This window comes from Caretta caretta, chromosome 16, assembly GCF_965140235.1.
Source record: "Caretta caretta isolate rCarCar2 chromosome 16, rCarCar1.hap1, whole genome shotgun sequence".
Lineage (NCBI taxonomy): Eukaryota > Metazoa > Chordata > Testudines > Cheloniidae > Caretta > Caretta caretta.
The window spans coordinates 8,769,650-8,791,660 of record NC_134221.1 but is presented as its reverse complement, the minus strand read 5'-3'; the positions used below and the strand labels follow the sequence as shown (position 1 = coordinate 8,791,660).

The following is a 22,011-nucleotide window of genomic DNA, read 5'->3' as shown; positions in this document are numbered from 1 at the left end:
TAGGCCTTTTGGCATCTCCGGTGGAAAGAGAGAGTATTTTTCTAGGCTTAAATGTACAGCAGCAATGAGGAGACGTGATTAGTTCAGAACTGTTCACTTGTTGCCTGGCTGCATCTTACATTCTTTAAAACATTTCAATACCCTCTACTCCCTGGCCTACCTGTGCTCGAGAAGATGATGCAAGGTCAAGGGCCCTGGCACAGCAGTAATATTAGCAGATTTTCTTTAGTTGGGTTGAGGCTTTTGAAGCTCTTCCTTGTGAAAATCCACCCTGGTAGCCGCTTTTCAGTTGCTAATCCTTGGGAATGAGGTCACTCGCACCACATTAGAAAGTGCCTGAGCTTTACCATTTCCCCAAGTCCTGAAAGGGAAAATATCCCAGAGCAGGGCAATTCCTAGTATGAGTCTTCTGTACCTGTCTGGTGGAAAGAGACAGAGAGACAAGGACACCACAAAATAGGGACACCAATGCTCAGAGCTGACCATTTCTATGCACCCCAATCCTTGGGGTAACTGGGGACCAAATTAGCCCCTGGTGCACATTTGAGAAGCCCTGAGTCCTGATAAGCCTCAGAGGGCTGCTATGGAGTCAACGGTTAGCAGAGTACAAAGTGCACCATTTTATGCTTCCTATGCCAAGGGGTGCCACAGAATATGTGTAACCAGCTCTATGCCAGCTGATGATCTAGCCGCATGTTTTCACTCTAGATTTTAACAAAACATGCAGAAATATAAAATATGTTGACACTATTTGTTCCCATCCTCTCGGGATGGTGACAGCGTCAGCATGGGTCTAAATGTATGTGTGCACATCTGTGAATTTAATTTCCCTGTTGTGACATGTGGCAGGTGTCTGAAGAAATGGTCTCAGGTTTTGCCTTCTTCAGGGCAGGCTCTGCAGAGGGATTTGTTACCTCCTACAGTTCCTCACCCGCCGCAATCTGCCTTGATTAAAACCACACAATGTTCTTTTTCGCATACTTCTATCGCCATGTGTCCAGAAATCCTCTGACGGTCCTGCCACTCCTTCTGAATTTACAAAATGAACCAAAAGATACTCTAGAATGATAAGCTATGAGACCATAAATTTCTCTTCAAACCTGGTAGCTTCCAACTAATTTCTTTTTTGGAAAATATTAATAGATTGTGTTTCCTTAGCAGCCACTGGGAGTCAGGACTCCTGGGTTCTGCAATCATTGTAAATATTGTTTTCCATTTTCACTTAAAAACATAGATTTGCTATGTTTAAAAAAGTGAAAAAAATTCAGCTTTCAACAACCAAAAAAATACGATGCTTTGAGGTCCTCAGAGGTAAGGTGCTGCTGTGTAAAAGAAAAGTGCTGTTTTTCTTGGTATTATGGAGAGTCCATCTCCCTTCCATCATATATTATTATTATTATTTATTATTCATTGATGGCGATCAATATTTTATGGAGTGTTTCTTCAGGCATTTCCCCCATTTCTTTTCTCATAATCATCAAATGTCAACAAGTCATTCTTTCATGGGAAGTGTGCGTATTTTCTTCTGAACCCGATCAATAGGAATTCCGAGTCAGCCAAAGGGGTTAGTTTGAAACTGATGGAAGCTTCTTCATCCTCCACCAGAGGCTAACTCTGCTGCCTCTACCGTGCTTCATTGCGTCAGCTGGTCCAGTTGCATGTTAATAGTTGCTTTAGCGTTCCCTCCGCCTAAGTTAAAAACCAGGACTCTGGTCATGGCCTTTGCTCTGTATTCTGAATGCCTGGCTGCAATTCACTTAATTCCTAAAGCATATGTCCAAGGCTCTAACAGTGTGATGTTGAGGCAATAGCTTAGGCTGTTGTAACTTCTGGATCAGGTACCGTCACACTTAATCTTATGGCTTCCTTGAAAAACAAAACGGTCCGCAGTGACTCTCTGCCATCTTCTGCACAACGTTACTGCCACGGCAACTCTCTTGTTAAATCTTTATGCAATATCTTCAGCCTACCAGTAGAGAGGGTCTGAAATAGAGGATTCTGTTTTAACTCCTCCTGCACCCTCAATCCTGGTGGCTTAGTTGCCAGTCGTGGACGTTAGGAGTAACATTTTCAAAAGCTCCTTCGGCTTAGGCATTTAAGTAAATGAGAATTAGTCTCGAAGTCACTTAAGTGCTTTTGGAAATTTGACCCCAGGCCAGGAAAATCTGACTCAGTATGAAGTAAAGAGAATGGCTTTGATCCGTTCAGCAATGTTGTCAGCTTTACGAGCAATGGGCTGGACTGAGCACTGAAGTCAGTGCAGTAATACTACTGTGAAAATCGTGTCAGAGGAGAATCAGGCCCAGTGTGTGTTTATCTGACATTAGTCTTTGACTCGGGCTGGGTGCTATAAGCCGATGCCTGTTTGTCAAGCTACTCCAAGATCTCTAGACTGGTATATCCAACCTAACCAGAGGCTAAGATACTGGCTCAGGTTTATTCATACCTAACCCTAAAGAGCTCATCTCTAAGAAGATGGTCTTGTTAGAAAATATTCTGCCTTGTATTTCCTATGCCATATATTTTTCTTCCCTTTTCCCCTCCCCACCAATTGCTTTAGGCCAAAATCCTGGTCCTTACACATCACATTTGTTCCATGCAGAAATCCTAAATTACATCAATGGGATTTCTGTATGCAAAACAAGTGTAGACTAGGCATTAGTCTAGCCCACAGTGTAGACCACAAAAGAGAATTATGCCTAAAATGCATTTTGTATTGTGGTGGCTATTTTTCATGATTCTACTATATGTTAGCTGGATGAAGTCTGCAGCAAAGTATACAGACTAGTGAAGAATGGGAAGAAAGGGAAAAGAAAAAATAACCCTGCAATCCAGATGGGATTATTTTCCCAATCAGAAACAAAATGTTTGTCCTATTTCATTACATTTTAGCTAAGAAGCCTAATTATTATCTTGAATAAAAACATGTAAAAATGCAAACTGCATTCCTGGTGGTTGTTTTTTTCAGATGTACTGTGTCTAGAGCTAAGGTAACGAGTGACAAAAATAATACACTTAGAATATTTATGACAGATGGTTCTGCTAAAGGTTACCGATCAAGGGCTTGATTGCTAACCTGTACTCATAAGATTCAGGGTATGGCTACGCTGCAATCACAATGTGTGACTGCAGCTCGAGTAGACATACCCAAGCAGAGACAGCAAGTGGAGACAGAAAGACAGATGAGGGAGCATAAAGAAACAATGAAACAGTATTAGTCAGCATGATGGGCTGTGGGGGTCAACCCATCAGGTACCTAATCATTGTCGAGTTTTTTTGTTGGCATTAGGACAGGATTGAGCACTTGGTGAATAAGGGCTGTTGCATCTGGGCCCTCTTTTGCAAACTCTTTCAAGCTTTATAACCTGCCGTACATTAAAATATCTCAACCCTTGAGGTCTATAGTGAGAAATATTTAGGAGATATTTACATTGGATTATATGTCTAACTTTTGGATGCTGACTTGCATAGCAACAAGAAACATCACAGAGGGGGGTTGAGGGAGGAAAATAAAGAGCAAATGCTGCAGGTTGCTTGGCTTACATCTTTCCCTTTTTAAATGCCTGTTCCTGGGTGGTCACTAGTGGCCAGAACTGTTGGGTAAACATGCTTGAAGGGTGGGAGTTGCAGGAAGGAGTGTTGCCTTTGTTGTTCCAGCCAAAGAATAGATAATTTATAAAGTACTGTGTGGAAATTGCCTGGTAGATTAGGAAAGATCTCAGATCCAAGTGGGGAACTCGGCTCCCCAAGCCGGATCCTTGTCAGATCAGACAAGAAACACCTGATCTGAATCAGCCAAGATACACTGGAATCCTGCGCTCTGCATCAAAGCACAACGACCATGACTCAGGCAGCGTGGAGTGCTTCTTCCAGACCACCCCTGAAGAATATCAAAAAGATGTCAGTAGGGATGAAGTCTTCCAGAGTCATCCTCCAGCTGGGAGGCTTAATTGATTCGGTCTGGCGCACCTACAATAAATCTGCATATGATCTTGTGACTCTTCAACAGTGGAGTGACAGTGGCCCACTGAGAAAACAGGTTTTTCAGTTTCCAGCCACATTCCAAAGACACAATTAATACAGTCACAGAGCCATATTCAACTCCCATTGCGGTCAATGGGCATTGGACTGCATCCATATCCCTTTAGGCTGGGATTTTGCAAGAGGCCTAAGGGAGTTAGGTGCTCAAACCTTTTGAAATCTGTTAGGAGCTGGATGCCTAACTTTCCAGATGTCTTCTGCCTAGCCTTAAACTCACGAGAATTAGGATGACATTATAGGGGTATAATATTGACCGGTGAGTATTGTTTCCTAGTTTGGAACATGGATGGGAGCAAGTAGAGGAACATAAGGAACTGGGCTATTTGCTATGATTAGGTGCCTGTTATATTAGTTTGAGGCCTTGTGGGAGGAATTATACTAAAGGTTGGATTTTAGGTCTAATCACAGCAAGCTTAATAACCCAGTTACTTATGTCCACCTACTTGCCTCCCTGCGTGTTCCAAACTAATACACACAGGTCAATATATCCCTATAATGTCATCTTCTTTCTAGCGAGCTGAAGGTTAGTCAGAAGACATCAGGAAAGACAGTAGATCAATATGCCTAAGACCCCTTTCTATATCCCAGCCTTCAGTCTGTTGTTGATCCTTTCACCAACTAGTTCCTAAATGTAGCTAGATTTTTGTCTGTCAGTATCTTGTTGTCAATTTGGACAATAATTTTGCTTATACACTGAGCAAGACATGGCTAACATCTGACACAGACATCTCGCAAGAAACTGTAAACACCTACAGATAACTTGTGAGACAATTGGGGTCTCGGGGTAAAATACATAGCGTACCTGGGATCTCCGCTTCATCATTTGTAAGACACTTTGAGATCCTCAAGTGGAAACTGCCATGTAAATCAGGAAAGGCCTTAAGCACCTACATAAATCCTGACTTCACTGGAATTCAAGGACAAGTATGAAGTAAGCCTGTTTTTAAGTACTATCCTGAGTAGGGATACTTGCATGACTCAGAGCCCCATTTACAGATGGGCCTAGGTCACAAATTGAGATGTAGATCTAGATCTGAACTTCACCAACCATTGGGAGTGTCTGGCTCAGGACCACCTCTATTATTATTTACCTGGTGACTTTTTCCAGCACAGAAGCTGGGTTCAAACACTTTTGAACAAACAGGGAAAGTGCTGGAGAATGATTCAAAGCTGAATGGTCTCCTAGACAGAGAACAAGATGCAGTTGCACATTGTATGGTTCTGATTTATTTCCTAATAAAAAAGATATAAAGTTCACTCTTTGGGAGCCCTGCTTTGTCTATGCAGAAAATGGACCTGGATAAAGGAGGCTGGGGTATTCTTGGGGTATTCCTGTTGTAAAAGCCAGCGGAATTGCATGGGGAAACTAAATTGATCTCTACACTTCATGGGAGGCAAAGGGCCATGGAAGCTGGTTACCCAGCTGATATCTATTGCCATCAGAGCCTTGGGTATCAGAGTCTTTATTGCTGTTTGGGGAATTACCAACACAAAGAAAGAGAGGCCACATCCAGTCATGGGCCAACAACTGATCTATCCATTTAACAAGACTTTTCTGGGAGTGGAAAGCAACACAAAAATTAAGGTATTTATTAGGGAGTGATTGGATAGCCTGCCGAGCAGGCTCTTTGAGTATGTTGGTCTGAGAGAAGAAGGGCTAATTGTGAATGGACGAAGATTGGGGGAAAGGGGGCGGTTATTTTTTTTTTATCTGCTCTCCAGTTCAGCCCACTTGAAATTCACCTCAACATCTTTTTTTTTCCCCTCCCGAATTAAAAAAGAATGACATGCAGGAAGGGCTGTTCTGGCCCAGCCAGGTGGCCGTGGCTAAAAGTAGGTACTTTATGGATAGCTGATGAAAGATCAGATATTGGAAAATGGTGCCTGGTGAAAGGAGTCACCTGTTGCTGAAAAGACCTGTTCACACCTGTGTCAATGTGAAGCTTTCTCTTTCTCTTGAAGGGCTCAGGTATATCAAAGGGGTTTTCTTTTCTTTTCTTTTCTTTTCCCAGTTATTCCCCCACACACCTGTCTGGTCTCCTACCCTTCCGAGAGATTGATGTAGCTCAGCACAGTGCAAGATACCTGCTACACTTGAACTAATATCTGTTTCTCCCAGTATATACGATGGCCTGGATCCTTAGCAGATGTAAATCAGTGTGGCTGTGAAGAAGATATCAAAGTCCATAAGCTTGACTCTTCGTCTGAGAACACATTTACTTCACTGCCATAAACCAATTCCTTTGCGGGGGTCTATATAAGAAACACATTAAGTCTTGACATTGATCCCCTTTCTACCCCCCAAGTCAATTGTAAATAAAAGGAAACAGTTGAAATGGGCTTAGTGGCTGTGACGTGCTAGATGACACATGATTTAGGTCTCAAATGGCCTGATGCTTGTTAGGCTGAGACCGCTTGGTTGTTGGGTGAGAGGAGGGAGGGATTCTTAGTTTCTTACTAGAATGACATCAAAATGTAGAATTTCCATTTGTTTTTAAAGGAAATCATCTTGATTTTTTTCAGAGTAACAGCCGTGTTAGTCTGTATGCACAAAAAGAAAAGGAGTACTTGTGACACCTTAGAGACTAACCAATTTATTTGAGCATAAGCTTTCGTGAGCTACAGCTCAAGTGAGCTGTAGCTCACGAAAGCTTATGCTCAAATAAATTGGTTAGTCTCTAAGGTGCCACAAGTCCTCCTTTTCTTTTATCTTGATTTTTGTGTTTTGACTAGTTCTGCTTCTTACCCTTATAAAAACAGAGTATCCTTCAGTAATAGCCCCCAAACTTACTGCTCACAATACTTCTTTCAGGGGGCCGGATTCTTACCTCGAGTGCACATGGACAGTGCCCATTGTCAGCAATGGAATTTACATGTGTGCACCGGTGGGTAGAATTTTTGTCAACAGTCTTGGTTTCCGTTCTTGGCCCTGTGAATCACTTAAACTCTCTGTGGCTCGGTATGTTCACTTGTAAAATGGGGACTCATTTGCAAGTGCACCAGGGTCTTGGATGGAAGGGGATGGATTGTGGTGGTGTTTAAATGCAGGCTCAGTGACTTGAAGCTGACTGGCTCTTGATGTCAGCGGTGGTGCATCTGAACTCTTTATCAGGCCTCCCGGCTTTCAGTATTGTGGGTCTTTAATTGGGAGGTGCAGTGGTAACTCATTCTGTGCAACTTTCATTGCTGTTATAGGGGGAAAGCACAGCAGGAAGAGAAGAGAAATAGAATTTTGTTTGGAGCTGGCTCTCCAAATTCTTCTCCGGACTGAGAAAGCAAAACGGCATTGAGGAACCAGCAGTGTCCCAAAGGAGCCGAATATCACCATGGGGCTTCCCTTGCAGGTTTTGACCTGTGCCATCATAGCTTTGCTACACCACCATGTCAACGGTGGGCTCATCAAGAGAATTATCCGGCAGAAGCGGGAGACCGGGTTAAACGTGACCTTGCCGGAGGATAACCAGTCTGTGGTCTTTAACCACGTCTACAACATTAATGTACCCATGGGCTCCCTCTGCTCTGTGGACTTGGACTCAGCTAATGAGGACGCAGACCTGAAGCCCCAGGTTGAGCCAAGCAAGACCTACCAGGAGCACACGGTGAACGAGGGGAACCAGATTGTCTTCACACACCGCATCAACATCCCCCGCCGGGCTTGTGGCTGTGCAGCTGCCCCTGACATCAAGGATCTGCTGAGCAGACTGGAAGAGCTGGAGGGGCTGGTATCCTCTCTACGAGATCAGTGCTCCAGCAGCGCTGGCTGCTGCCACAGCAGCCTAACAGCAGAGGGTAAGGCGGGTGGGCGAAGCTGCTGCGTAGCAGTCTGGCTCCTGGCTGCGAATAAATATGAGAGCTTGTTGAAAAAACGGGGAAAATGAACCCCATTCATTCTGAAGTGCCATCAAAATTGGAAATATTTTTGGCCAGCTTGTGAAATGTTAAGATACATTTGCAAGACTTGGATTTATCCACAGGCCATAGCCAGACAACTGTTGTTCATGAATCCCTTTGGTTCATGAATCACCCGGTTCATGGATCCCTATGGGGCTTAGGCTGCAGATAAGCAGCCACAGGCCTAGAGGGAGATAGCAGCAGGTGAGGCCAGAGGCTGAAACATGGGCACTTTGGGAGCTCTTATCCTGAACACGTAGGTGTCTGGATTAGGGTTTGGTGGGAGTTTTGTGGATCGCAGCGCAGCCAAAACTGGGGCTTAGGTGCCCAAGTACCTTTGTGCATCTGAGCTTTCAACAAAGCCATGCTTTATAACAGCAGCTGAGAATCAGGCCCTATATTCTTATGATTATCATTTTGTAAGGACAGAAAGTATTATCCACTGGCCTGGCCAGAAATCCATCAGCGGGTCGTGCCTGTCGACTTCAAAGTGCTGCACAGACTCTAATTCCTCTTCACTGCCTCCCCACTCCATCTTATCCCCATGTTACAGATGGGGTAAATGAGTCCCTGAGACTATATATGCCCAAGGCAGCACAGCCAGTGTGTTTGTACAGCACCTAGCACAATGTGTCCCCATTCTTGGCTGGCCGTTAGGTATTACTGTAATAAACATGATTAATAATAAATAATACATTTTAAAATTCTTACCATTATCTCTTTTTTTAAATTTCAACATACCTCTGCTCTTGTTGGGTTTGGTCGGGGCTGTCAGAGCAGCAGAATGAAGTGTGAGAAGCCATTTTCAGAGTATATTTGGCACAACCCAAACCTGAAGGGTTTAATCTTACACAAAACTTTTGGATATTTATCCACGCCAAATTTTTTGAGATTCACCCATCCCTTAATCACTATGTGATATTTGTGTGAGCAGGCCACGAATCCAAGCTCACTGTCCACATTGGCATCATCCCACTACTGCCACCATTACCATTTTTTAAGAGAAGAGGTAACAGTTGTCCTTGGGTTCAGTGGATGCTTACCCCTGCCATTTTATACAAGATTATAAAATTTTGTAACCCTGACCCGTGCCCTACGAGCAGTACCAGAGTGGTCTTAGTAACAATCTTGTGTGTCTAACTTCTGTGACGCACACCACAATCTGTTAGGTGTAATGAGTTTTCTGATTCATTGATACAGGACAAGTGGACACCACGCCGTATTGCAGTGGACGAGGGAACTACAGCACTGAGCACTGTGGCTGCATTTGTGAACCTGGCTGGAAAGGACCCAACTGCTCAGAACCAGAATGCCCGAACAATTGCAACAACAAAGGCCACTGTGTCAATGGAAAATGTATCTGTGTTGAGGGCTTCACTGGGGAGGACTGCAGCCAGCTCACCTGCCCCAATGACTGCAGTGACCAAGGCAAATGCATCAATGGTGTCTGTCTGTGCTTTGAGGAGTACACCGGTGAGGACTGCAGTGAAGAGCTTTGCCCGGTGGCATGCAGGGAGCATGGAAAGTGTGTGAACGGTCGGTGTGTGTGTGATGAAGGCTTCACCGGTGAGGACTGCAGTGAGCCGCTCTGCCTGAACAACTGCAATAACCGTGGGCGCTGTGTGGAGAAAGAGTGTGTGTGCGACGAAGGCTACACAGGTGAAGACTGCGGCGAGCTTATCTGCCCCAATGACTGCTACGACCGTGGCCGCTGTGTCAACGGGACCTGCTACTGTGAGGAGGGCTTCACCGGGGAGGACTGTGGGGAGCTTACCTGCCCCAACAACTGCAACAACAATGGCCGCTGCAGTAATGGGCTGTGCATCTGCAATGAGGACTTTGTGGGCGACGACTGTAGCGAGCGGCGGTGCCCCAAGGACTGCAACAAGCGGGGGCGCTGCGTCAACGGGAAGTGCGTGTGCAACGAGGGCTTTGCTGGCGCCGCCTGTGGCCAAGTGAAGTGCCCCAAAGATTGTAACAACCGGGGCCGCTGCGTCAACGGGCAGTGTGTGTGCCAGGAGGGCTTCATGGGCGAAGACTGCAGTGAGTTGCGGTGTCCTAGCGACTGTAGCAACCGGGGCCGCTGTGTCAATGGGCAGTGTGAGTGTGACGAGGGCTTCACAGGCGAGCATTGCAGCCAGCTGAAGTGCCCCAATGACTGTAACAATCGGGGGCGCTGCGTCAACGGGCAGTGTGTGTGTGAAGAGGGCTTCGTGGGCGAGGACTGCGGAGAGCTGAGGTGCCTCAACGACTGTAACAACCGGGGGCTCTGCGTCAACGGGCAGTGTGTGTGTGAAGAAGGCTTCGTGGGCGAGGACTGCGGAGAGCTGAGGTGTCCCAACGACTGTAATGAGCACGGGCGCTGCGTCAATGGGCAGTGCGTGTGCGACGAGGGGTACATGGGGGAGGACTGTGCTGAGCTGAGGTGCCCCAATGACTGCAACAACCGGGGGCTCTGCGTCAACGGGCTGTGCCAGTGTGACAATGGGTTCACTGAGATCGACTGTAGCCAACAGCGGTGTCCCAGTGACTGCAACAACCGGGGGCTCTGCGTCAACGGGCTATGCCAGTGCGACGAGGGCTTTCGAGGAGTGGACTGCGGTGAGCGATCCTGCCCCAACAACTGCAATGACATGGGCCGCTGCGTTGATGGGCAATGCATTTGTGATGACGGATACGAAGGGGATGACTGCTCCAATGGTAGGTTTTAGTGTTGGTCTCAGCCAGCCAACCACCCTTAAATTACCCTCTATTTGTCCATCAGCGAATGGAGATTTAAGGGTATTTTTTAGAAAGCCGGGGTCTGATTCGGATCTTGTTTACGATGGTATAAACCAGGAATGACCCCAGTGAAGTCACTGGGGTTAAGGCAGCATTTGGCCAAGGTGACCAGAATTCTTGTTATCTCTACTCTTCTTGGGTCTAATAGTTTGATGACCAAGAGGCTAGTGAGGCTAACACTGTAGCTATGTTTCTCACCTGGTATAAATCTGTACAATTCCCATGGACTTCAGTGGCTATGCAGCGATTTACAAGTAGCTGGCAATATGGCCTCCTGCACTTTTACTTTCCCATGACACTTCTTCTGTTGTATTCTTCTGCACTGGTTGTAGCTAAAATACATCTGCTCAGCCAAGGGGAAAGCAAAGAGTCCTAGAACTAGGGGGTCAGCTGGATTTGCTAAGGGAAGTAGCTTTTTAAAGTGTAGAGGGAGCTTTGACTCAAAAATAAGACTTGTGGCCCTCCAGGAATACTGGAGTATAGGCTAAAGACTTCAAAGGTTGACAGCCTGCATTCTGTATATTTCTGATAGCCAGGTTGCAGATTAAAGATAAGTTTCCTATGTCTGATACCTCTTGTTCATGCTGAACTGGGAAAGTGGGGGGTTTGCATCTGCAGCATAGCAACTGTTTCAGGTGTACAGAACAGAGTGCGTGCCACGCTGTGGCACCATGCAAGGAGAGACCAAGGAGCTCAGTTGGTTGACTGCTCCTTGGGAGTAAATCAACCTGTGGAATGGACAGTCTTGGCTCCCATCCCCTCTGACTTGCTGGTCAGCAAAGCCGAGTCAGCACTGGGAGTTTTGTCATTTGCTGTTAGCACAACCTATGGCCCTTAAGACAACTTGCAGTCACTCCTGTAGGAGTTTCAGAGGGGCAGCCGTGTTAGTCTGTATCAGCAAAAACAAAGAGGAGTCCTTGTGGCACCTTAGAGACTAATAAATTTATTTGGGCATAAGCTTTCCTGGGCTAAAACCCACGTATTTTCCACTCCATGAATCTGATGAAGTGGGTTTTAGCCCACGAAAGCTTATGTCCAAATAAATTTGTTAGTCTCTCAGGTGCCACAAGGCCTCCTCATTGTTTTTCCAATAGGAGTTGTAACTCTTGGGCTATGAAACCCTGCTGTGTTCCTTTTGCTGTCCCTGTGGTGACATTTCCAATTCTTTATCTCCTCCAGTTTCCTCCCAGCAGAAGAATCCTGAGTCTTAGTTTGATCTCCCACCCATGAAAATCTGGAATAATTCTTCTGAAATTGTTGAAGTAATTCCAGATAGCTGGCCTCACCCAAGCTGACAATAGGATTTGAACCCAGGATCTTCAGCTAAACTCATGGGCCATTAGCACTTCAGATAAGTCACTAAGTCCCCTAACAGGCAGCTCTGGTGGCCTTATAAACCTCTGTGCATCAGCCATTAGAGGGGGGCGTGTATTACTATGAACAGGAGTTGCATATGGGTGTGACAGCAGAAATTGGCCCACTGTCTTAATGTCTCCATTGATTTTTTTTTCTCCCCCTGGCAGTGTCCTCTCCAAGCGACTTGACAGTGACAGATGTGACAGATCAGACGGTCAATCTGGAATGGAAGAATGAGAATCTAGTCAATGAGTATCTCATCACCTATGTTCCTACCAGTGTTGGTGGCCTAGAACTGCAGTTCAGGGTGCCTGGAAACAAGACATCTGCTACCATCCGTGAACTGGAGCCTGGTGTGGAATACTTTATCCGTGTGTTTGCCATCCTAAAGAACAAGAAGAGTATTCCAATCAGTGCCAGGGTGGCAACCTGTGAGTTTAAAATAAATACAAATCTCTATATTTGACCATCTCTCTGCTCCCTAATATACATTTACTTGTCTCTTTTCTTTTCTTTGGGACTTTTCTTTTTTTATTGTTCTTTCTCTTTTGTATTCCACTTGAAGTCTGGACCAAGCCAGAGTCTCCTCAGTTTTCTTTTCCAATCTCTTCTTGCAATGGTATGCCTTCAAAACGATAGAATTACAGTACTGGAACTTTCCTGCTCTGCATGAAGCCTTCCATTGAATATCATTGGGTTCCTGTAAACCAAAACTCTGTCTACTGTCATGACAGGCTACAGTTTAAGGCTTTGGGACTCCACCTGTAAAATCGTTTTCATGCATTCACGTAAAAGCATTTGGCTCAGTACTATTGTAATTGGATTTTCAATGCTTCCAAGTACAAATCACTTTCATTGCACATCTGTCTCACCTTTCTCTATGATATCTCAATGCCTTTCACTACTGCAAGGTTCAGCCTCTTGTAAGGCATGCCATGCCGTACCATACTATTCTATACCCGTGGCCCTCTAGCCCTATAATAACACTATTATAAGCTGTTGCTGTAGAATATTATGCTTTATTTTTAAGAGTAATGTGCACCATCAAAGCCAGATTAAATAAGTGCATTCACTCTTCATTATCCTCATGTTTCAGTCTTGCCACCCAAATATGCTCATATATTTCCAATTGGCCCACTTGAGAAAGCAAAGGCATTGTGGGTATATATAATATATTTAACTTATTGCATGCATGTGCTAATTACTGTGCTTGGAAAGGTTCTACGGAAGGGAACTATCACCTGTAAGTAGAAGGGGCTAAAGTCTGATCTCTGCTTTAACATGTAGTGCTGCAGTGTACCACAGAACTGCTAAACTGGCAAGTACATAGCTATGCATGTCTCTTAAAAGGCACCAACATATCTGTGGGTGTGACGGACATTTTGGCGGGGTGGGTCTGGAAATCAAGGATGATTAAAAAGCCCTTGTGGCTGGAGAAGTGGGAGGGAGGAGTCAGGATGGTGGATAGATTTTCCTATCGTTTGGGTCCCAAATTAACTCTGGCATCTTTGGGGACAGAAAAAAAGTCATCCATCCGTCTACAGAACCCACCTTTGCTATCTGTCCACCGTGTGTTTGTTCATTGTACTAGTTGCCTATCTATCTGTCTATAGCACCCGTCACAGTACCATGTAAGCATCTTGGAGGATCTCAAAACATTCCCAGTGATTTTCATCACGGTACTCGTTTGTGAAGACCTAGTTTTCTGATCTGTGGGAACACTATGATCCATGTAGCTACCCTCTTGCTGTTTCTCCTCATAGATCTGCCTGCTCCTGAAGGTCTGACATTCAAATCCATCAGGGAGACATCTGTGCAGGTGGAGTGGGATCCTCTGAACATTTCATTTGATGGCTGGGAGCTCGTCTTCCGAAATATGGTAAGGAAAAAGCTCATCCCGTGATGCCTCCGTGTACAAGTGCAGAGTGTTGGGCTCCTTTTATGCTGCATTCAAACTAGAGCTGGCCAGAGAATGCCCATTTTATTTCACAATAACTTTTGAGGGTTTAAAATTCGTTTTTGTTCCTCATTGGAATGAAAACCAAACTTTTCCAATGTTTCCACAAAATGGAATTGTTCCAAAAGGTCTGTTTTTGGATTCAGTGCTGTCTCCCTGGAAATGACCGGAGAGTCCCTCCATGGACCTCGGAAACCTTCCCATCAAAAACTTCATTAAAATCAGTTTGTCTTCAGGAAACGTTAGAGTTTGGATGAATAAAAAAGCAGTTAGTCCAACTTGAATTTTAACCAAGTGCCTTGTGTGTTACAGAAAAAGGAAGATAATGGGGACATAACCAACAGTTTGAAGAGACCAGACACATCATATATGCAGCCAGGTCTGGCACCAGGACAACAGTATAACGTGTCCCTGCATGTAGTGAAAAACAAAACCAGAGGACCTGGGTTGTTTAGAGTGTTTACCACGAGTAAGTACTATTCTGTTATTTGGTGTACTCTGTGGAGATGCTAAACTAGAGGCAAACCAAGCCACACTTTCAAAAGTTTCTGCTTTTGAAAACACATAGCCGGGAAGAACTGAAGTAGCTGACACAAGGAATGAGTGGGTTACCTGTCTGGGGAGGAAAGGAGATGTTTCTTCCAGCTGGCCGTGGGCCAGCATACATTTTATTCCCATTCAGAGAGTGCAACAAAGTGAAACAGGCTCTGCATCCTTAACCCACCACATGGAAACTATTTGGCACCAGCAGGAGTCCTCGTGCAGCTGAAGAACTTGCTTGGACTGCTGCTTATCCTTGCTGTGCCGGTGCAGGACCGGCTCAGTATACGTCCCTTTTCCTTCCTGTGTAACACAGCACTTTCCATCTGCATCGGTAGAATGTTAAGGGCCATAAGGAAGTCGACATGAAGATGAGTTTCAGCTAATAGGAGCCACGTATTTGAACTTTGCTTTGATTCAACTATTAAGGGTCAATGTACAGACTGTGTTTGATCTCTCTATGATGGGATCAGAAAATTCATGTTTTTCCTCTTTCCTTAACAGAGCTTGATGGCCCAAGCCAGATTGAGGCAAGAGATGTGACAGACACCACAGCTTTAATCACATGGTTCAAACCTTTGGCTGAAATTGATGACATGGAACTCACCTACGGACCAAAGGATGTTCCAAGGGACAGGACGACCATCGACCTCTTTGAGGATGAAAGCCAGTACTCCATTGGGAATCTGAAGCCACACACAGAGTATGAGGTGACGCTGATCTCTCGGCGTGGGGACATGGCCAGCGACCCTGTGAAGGAAATCTTTGTCACAGGTAAAGAGCTTGTTCAGAAATGGTCATAGCTTCTTGTCTTCTGCTCTATTCCAATCACCATCAACACATCCATGCGAATTAGCTGTAGCATGTTGCTTCACTTCACAGTTGTTATGCCAGCACAGCACTGTACCAGTCATAGAGGTTTATGGAAGTCGAGTAAACTTTTCAAAAGTGACTTAGGAACCTAGCTCCCATTGCTTTTCCAAGAGACTTAGGCTCCTAAGTGCCTGCATCTCTTTTGAAAATTGAAATTAGGTTCCCAGATTCTTTAGGACCTTTAGATACCTTTACCTTGAATCTCCCGTTTCCCGCACCATCACCACCACCAAACAGTGTTCCTCCTACCTTATCTGCCTGCCTGTGTGTTTACTGATCTAAAGTTTTCCTATAACCGCCATTACCACAGTGCCTAGTTCTGAACAGATGCATTATTCTGCCTACATCCATTGTGGATTAGAAGAGAACTCTTTTTTTTTCCCCTTCCTGGGTCCTGGGAATCTCTGCCTGCTTTGATTTTTAATTCAGTTTCACCTTTGGTTATGCTGGGAATGCTTTGGTAAAAGGTGTGCATTTTAGCATGCAGTCATGGTTTGGATCTGTTAATGGAGCCATATGACAATGCTGGGGAATAAATGGAACAAGGAGAATGAAATCTTCTTTTGCCCCAGGGTGGAGTTGTTTCACCAAAGCAGGATTTGAGTCCGTTATGGGAGTGAATTATGACAGCTCATGGAATTTTTAGATAAAATCCCTATTTCACTCCAAGAGATGAGACTCCTTTAGGCCAGGGTTGGAGTGTATCTTCTGAATACTGAATTCCAGGGCTGGTCAACCATTTCCCGTCACACCTTTAATGTGATGGAAAATTGGGTTTTCGATTAAACAAAATGAAAAAATTTCACAGAAAGTGTCTGCTTTCCTTGAAGTGGCAACTTCTGTGGGAAAATTGATCTTATCTTGTAGATGGTACCATATGCCAGGCGTATGAATCATTCTTTCCTTCTGTCCTGAGAGAGAAAACCTTTTTTCCCTCCTCAGACTTGGATGCACCGAAGAACCTGAAGCGCCTGTCTCAGACAGACAACAGTATCACCTTGGAGTGGAAGAACAGCCAAGCCAGCATCGATAACTACAGAATCAAGTTTGCTCCCATCTCAGGTGGAGACCATGCTGAAATAACTGTGCCAAGGAGTAACCAGGTCACGACCAAGGCTACACTCACAGGTAGGATCAAAGTGAGATTGTTGTTAATGTAACTGGCACCAGTAACCATCTGGAGATCTGACCTCCTATCATCACGATGCACTGTGGCAAGGTGTAAAGGCATGTAACGGGTTACAAATAGAAACCGGGTACCTGCTTGCTACATGGCTGATCTGGGGCAGGTCTCTAAAAACAAAGAGGAATCTACTGCATGGATAATGCCTTGTCCTCTCCCCTCACAGCTGTTGACTGTTTTGAAATCTTAGGTTAATAAAACTAGCCATGAATAAAGGGATCTTGAATTGAACCAGAGTTTGGGCTTTATTTTATGTCTCCAGCTGGTGCCTCAGCCCACCATAATATTTATATAATCACAACATAATTGCATCAATATTCAATAAGAGCATTGTTTTCATTAGGGTCTCATAAGCTATCTAGAGAGATCTGATCTTCCTTTGCTATGAATGGAACTTTCCCCAACTCTAAGAATTATATCTGCACAACAGAGGAACAGGAGACCCACTTAGTGTAAAGGACTGTATCTTCTGAATGGATTACAAAGAATTTACAAAAATGTAGCACTATAAAGAGTCATATTGGAGAGATGAGAAGAGAAATGTGAATATATGAAAGAGACTTTAAAACCACACCAAAATCCATGCAGATTGGGATAATAAGTGTATTTGAATCTTTTATGGTAGAGAAGATATTCAGGATGTAAAAGACTTTGAAGATGATTTACATACCAGGAGACTCTCATTTTTTACCAACTTGGGTACATTGTGTCTTTGTTCCTGTCAGGAGCCACATTGTCAGCCTGAGGGCCAGATTTTTAAAGGTATTTAAAGATGCGGATAGGCACCTAGTGGAATTTTCAAATCAATTTTGAAATCACTGGCAGTTGATTTTGGGTAACTTTGAAATCTCTCTAGGTGCCTCTCTGAATCTCAAAAAAAAAAAAGGAGTAATTGTGGCACCTTAGAGACTAACCAACTAACACAGATGTTACTCTGAAATCTGACTCTCCAGGCACCTAAATACCTTTAAAAATCTGACACCAAGGCTCCGGCTCCCCATGCCACTTTTGCACGTGCTTGCAGAAGTGAGCATGCACTTTTTTATGCTTGCAGGTTGACCTCTTGCCTGCAAGTTAGGCAGTTGGGATTTTCACATTCAACACGAAGTCTGCACACTCGTGCAGGTTACATTTATTTCAATCATAATCTCTTTGAGGTGGGAATTGTCACTTTTTATGTGTTTGTACAGTGCCTAGCACACAGGGACCCTGATCTTGGTTGAAGTCTCGAGGTAATGCAATGATGATAATAAATCACCAAGTTGACTGTGCATGCAACCGGTTTTTCTTCCACATTGGAGGCCCACCAGAGAGTGTCTGAAAATTTGGCTCTTAATGTTCATAGAACAGGAAAGATCCGGCGCCACTATAGTTTTCTTATTAAAAACAAAACCAAGAAACTATTTATCTAGCACCATCCCTAAACAGTGACACATCTCTACACATTCACCGTAGGTCTGAGGCCTGGAACTGAATATGGCATTGGAGTGACAGCAGTGAAGCAGGACAGAGAAAGCGCTCCCGCTACTATGAATGCTGCAACCGGTGAGATGATCCTTTTTCTTGGCCACCCAGGGGGAAAGAGCAAAGAAAGCTGGAGCTGTTCAAGAGCCCCAGTTAGGGGCCAAGTGTAGAAGTCTGGTAAATTGTGCAGTCCTTGTGGTTTCTTCCACTAAAAGTGAATGTTGTTGCTGGGAAAAAGAGAGAAGCCCACAAAATACGGTATAGTCCAGTTCTAAACATATAAAATGCTAATAGTGGGTCCAATTAACCATTGGGACAGCTTAGTGAGGGATGTGGCAAATTCTCCATCCCTGTGAGTCTTTTCCCCGGGATTGGAGGTCTTCTTAAAAACTTGCTCTAGTTCAATGGATCTCAACCCTTTTTGTACCCAGACCTGTTTCTGTACTGGCATCCCCCTTTCCGTTACCGCTGTGGGAAGGGCCGTGCAATTGCAACCCCCTGCTACCTGTCTGTGGCACCCACTCTCCCCATGACTGCCAGGCTGAGAACCTGTGCTCTAGTTTCATCACACGGGCTCAGTGCTGGAATTACAGCTGAAACTGAATACCTTTTAAAAAATGAATAAATGAGGGGGTCAGATTCTGCCTCTCCTCCATGCAGCCCTGTTGAAATGAATGTTAGTGAGGGAGATCTGGATTCAGTTTGGTTTGCACATAAACGGAACTTCACCTGCTACTATTTAGACCAAGGAATAGGGTCTGAAAGACATAGAAAGGGAAATCAGGCTATCATTATACAGTGAATCTATTAAGGCAGCAAGAGTAATTATGGCTTTTTCTGCAGTGAGCTGAGAGAATACCCACATGGCAGTACACAGCTCCTGCCCTGAGGAACAGAAAAAATTCTGATGTATAAATAACCTCTGTGGTTTAATGTGCAGATCTGGATAACCCCAAGGACTTGGAGGTCACTGATAACACTGAAACGACCCTCTCCCTCCACTGGAGAAGACCACTGGCCAAGTTCGACCGCTACCGCCTCACTTACATTATCCCCTCTGGGATGAAGAATGAAATTGAGATACCAGCAGATAGCACCTCTTACCTCTTGCGAGGGCTGGAGGCTGGTACAGAATATACCATCACCCTAGTGGCAGAGAAGGGCAGGCACAAAAGCAAACCCACAATGGTGAAGGAGTCTACTGGTAAGTAACAGCATCTGAATGGGTGCACTGTGTCAGATCCTCTTAAAGAGCATGTGAGATGGTCCAAACAAAATGTCACCGGCTTTCCAAGACGCTGCTGGGGAGCAGCTTTGAATACGTCAGCTGGCTGTGAAAACCTGGTTTCTCTCTGTCTAGTGTGTGAAAGCCTAACTGAGGTGTAGCCATGCCTTTTCCTTATCCCTTTGTTTTTCTCCATCTCCTCTGTTGTGTGCTTGCTTATCCCTTAAGGTGACCCACACAATACACTTATTCTCCAGCAGGGAATGTACAACCTCGTTCTTTGCTTTAAATTGGACGATTTTGTGTGTGTCGGTCTAATGGTTTATTTTGTTTCCCTGCACTCTAGCAATCAAAGAAGGGGGACAAAGATGTTAACAGCACACCCCTTTAACATTCCCCCCCACCACCTTAATGAATTTTCATTGCAGCCTTTCTTGACACTGGAAGCATCAAAACATGGTTGGAGCCCTCACAATTCCGCTTTTGCCTGTCACCATTTTTCTCTTTCAATAGGAGAGGAAAGCTGATGTCCTAATGTTAGTCTCAGTCCCTTGAGTCCATTGGATACCACAACTGCTACACTTCTCGATAAAAGAGAGGCCATTCGTCCACCAGTATTCACCTTGAGCAGTACCCTATTCCTCAAGGAGTTTCTACTGAAGTCAGAGGGACTTCTTGTTGAGTAAGGAACTGTTCAGTGTGTAAATGGGGCCCAGAGATGGGACTATATCAGGCTATGGCCTTAGGGTAAAAGATAATCAGCTCCTATATGTTTTCAGGGTGTTTTATGTTTAAATATTGTGGGCTAGCATTCACCTGGTATAAATCAGCAGAGCTACACTGAAAACAGTGAGGTTACAACGGTTGGCACCAGCTGAAGATCTGGGCCTCGGAGTTTCATTTTCTTTCCTTCAATTCCATCTAGAGTACAAACCCATGCAAGAAATCTCAGATCTTACAAATTAGCAGCTGTAGACAAGAGAACATTGCCTGGTATTGCGAAGTCTGAAAATTGAAGTAGGCACCTTATTCTGCTGCCACGCAGTCAATCCAATCCAACCCAACTTTATTTTCCATAGTATTTTTCATGCCAGCTGTACATATAAATGCTATACAGAGTTGGATAATTCAAGACAGCTGAGAGTTCATATGCTGTAAACATCCACATTAAGTAAATTGTATGATGAATAAATAAGGCCAGTAGCCGAGTGGGAGAAAACTCAGCAGGCCCTGATACACAGAACAAAGCCAAGGGTCTACACTGCAGGGATGAGCAAACCTTTGATCTTTCCAGGGTTGTTTCTCCCCCTTCTCTTTGAAGAATCTTCAGACCCTCACAAGAAATGCACATAGAAGGTGAAAAGGCTTAAACAACATACATCAGAAGGACCTTGATGTGGAGTTTCACAAGCTAGTCATGTCTAGCATCAGAATCAAATCCCCTCAAACCTTATTCTGTATCTTCTTGTGATATCTTAAAAAATGCATGAAAGCAGTGTAATTTTTTAAGCATTTGCTCTGGGCCGTGAATAAACCGAGAGGCTCCTGAAGCACCAGAGAGGCAGCAGCACTCGTTGATGTAACCTATCTCTGGGATCTGTCCCTTGACTGGGGATGGATGCATCCCAAATGCATAAGAATCAGGGGCTGTAAAATAAGATCTTGTGGATGTGTGAACTGGGGGCTTGCTGCTTTCATGATTCCGTCCATGTTCCAGCATGTGTGAGATCCTCCAGTCCTCAGGCCAAGCAAAACAAATCTTGTTAGCTCTCACACTCTGCCTACGGCGAGAGATGGCTTTTGCGCCGCTTCACCATGGGGCGGCGGGGGAGTGCTTGCTCTGAGCAGCAGGGACCGGAGAGTATCTGATTCAAGTGGAAGGCACCAGGAGCATGAGTAGGACCGAACTAGCTCTTTGTATTCTAGGAAGGATGCAGCGGAGGAACCCAGGGGCGCAGCTTGGAAACACTCGTTCATTAAAAGAGAGATTTGTCCTCCGCACTGGGGAAAAAAAAAAAGGAAACTGATTCACATGCAGCTTATAGAGCGCAACCTGCTTTAGGGCAGGGAGTATTTGCTTTCAAAGTTCCCTTCTTTTACCCATGTTGTGTATTTTAGTCTTTCTCCTTAATCCTCCCTGACTTCTGTTTGTTCAGTCAGGCCTGCAGAGGTCAGGGAGCCTTTGGTTTGGTTTGCAGGGTTTTTTTGTTTGTATCTGCCAATTATCTCTTTCTGAAATCCTGTAAGATAGGCATTGCTCCTGTTGAGCTGAAGACATTATTTTCTTATGTGTTGTATGTCTGGCTGGTTCTCCCTCATACTTTCTTCAATCTCCCTCTGAGAATATAAACAACATCCACCCCCTTTGCACGCAAGCACGCACACACAACTTAAGAATCTTTGCAAATTGTGTAGCACGCTGGCAAAGAGTGTGTGTCACAATCTCCTTCAGTGGCCAGCCCATTAGTGGATAACAGTCAACTACTGCTACCAAGTAACGGAATGGATCCTTTAGCTCATGTGGTAGAGGTTTGTGCTTTGGTGCTGAAGGTCCTGGTTTCAAAATCTGCTTAGACGGTAATAAGTATGAAGTGCACAGTTCATTGACTTTTGTTCTTTTGAAAAAAAGGAAGGAATTAAGTATTTCATATTCTACCCTTTGCTTGTTTATTTCTTTATAGCCACACGTAGTCTAGATCT

The 22,011-nt window shown here is 44.6% G+C and overlaps 1 protein-coding gene across 8 annotated transcripts in view; it reads left to right on the top strand.

The window, feature by feature from the left end:
* Positions 1-22,011, top strand: part of TNC (tenascin C) — a 93,837-nt gene that overhangs the window by 29,314 nt on the left and 42,512 nt on the right. For all 8 annotated transcript variants that reach the window (XM_075120549.1, XM_075120550.1, XM_075120551.1 and 5 more), the window contains 9 exons: positions 7,237-7,830; positions 9,133-10,632; positions 12,237-12,500; positions 13,833-13,948; positions 14,339-14,495; positions 15,071-15,340; positions 16,382-16,567; positions 18,078-18,167; positions 19,027-19,290. In XM_075120549.1, the coding sequence (XP_074976650.1) occupies positions 7,368-7,830; positions 9,133-10,632; positions 12,237-12,500; positions 13,833-13,948; positions 14,339-14,495; positions 15,071-15,340; positions 16,382-16,567; positions 18,078-18,167; positions 19,027-19,290 (3,310 nt within the window). In that variant the 5' untranslated portion in view covers positions 7,237-7,367. The remainder of the gene's footprint in view (positions 1-7,236; positions 7,831-9,132; positions 10,633-12,236; positions 12,501-13,832; positions 13,949-14,338; positions 14,496-15,070; positions 15,341-16,381; positions 16,568-18,077; positions 18,168-19,026; positions 19,291-22,011) is intronic.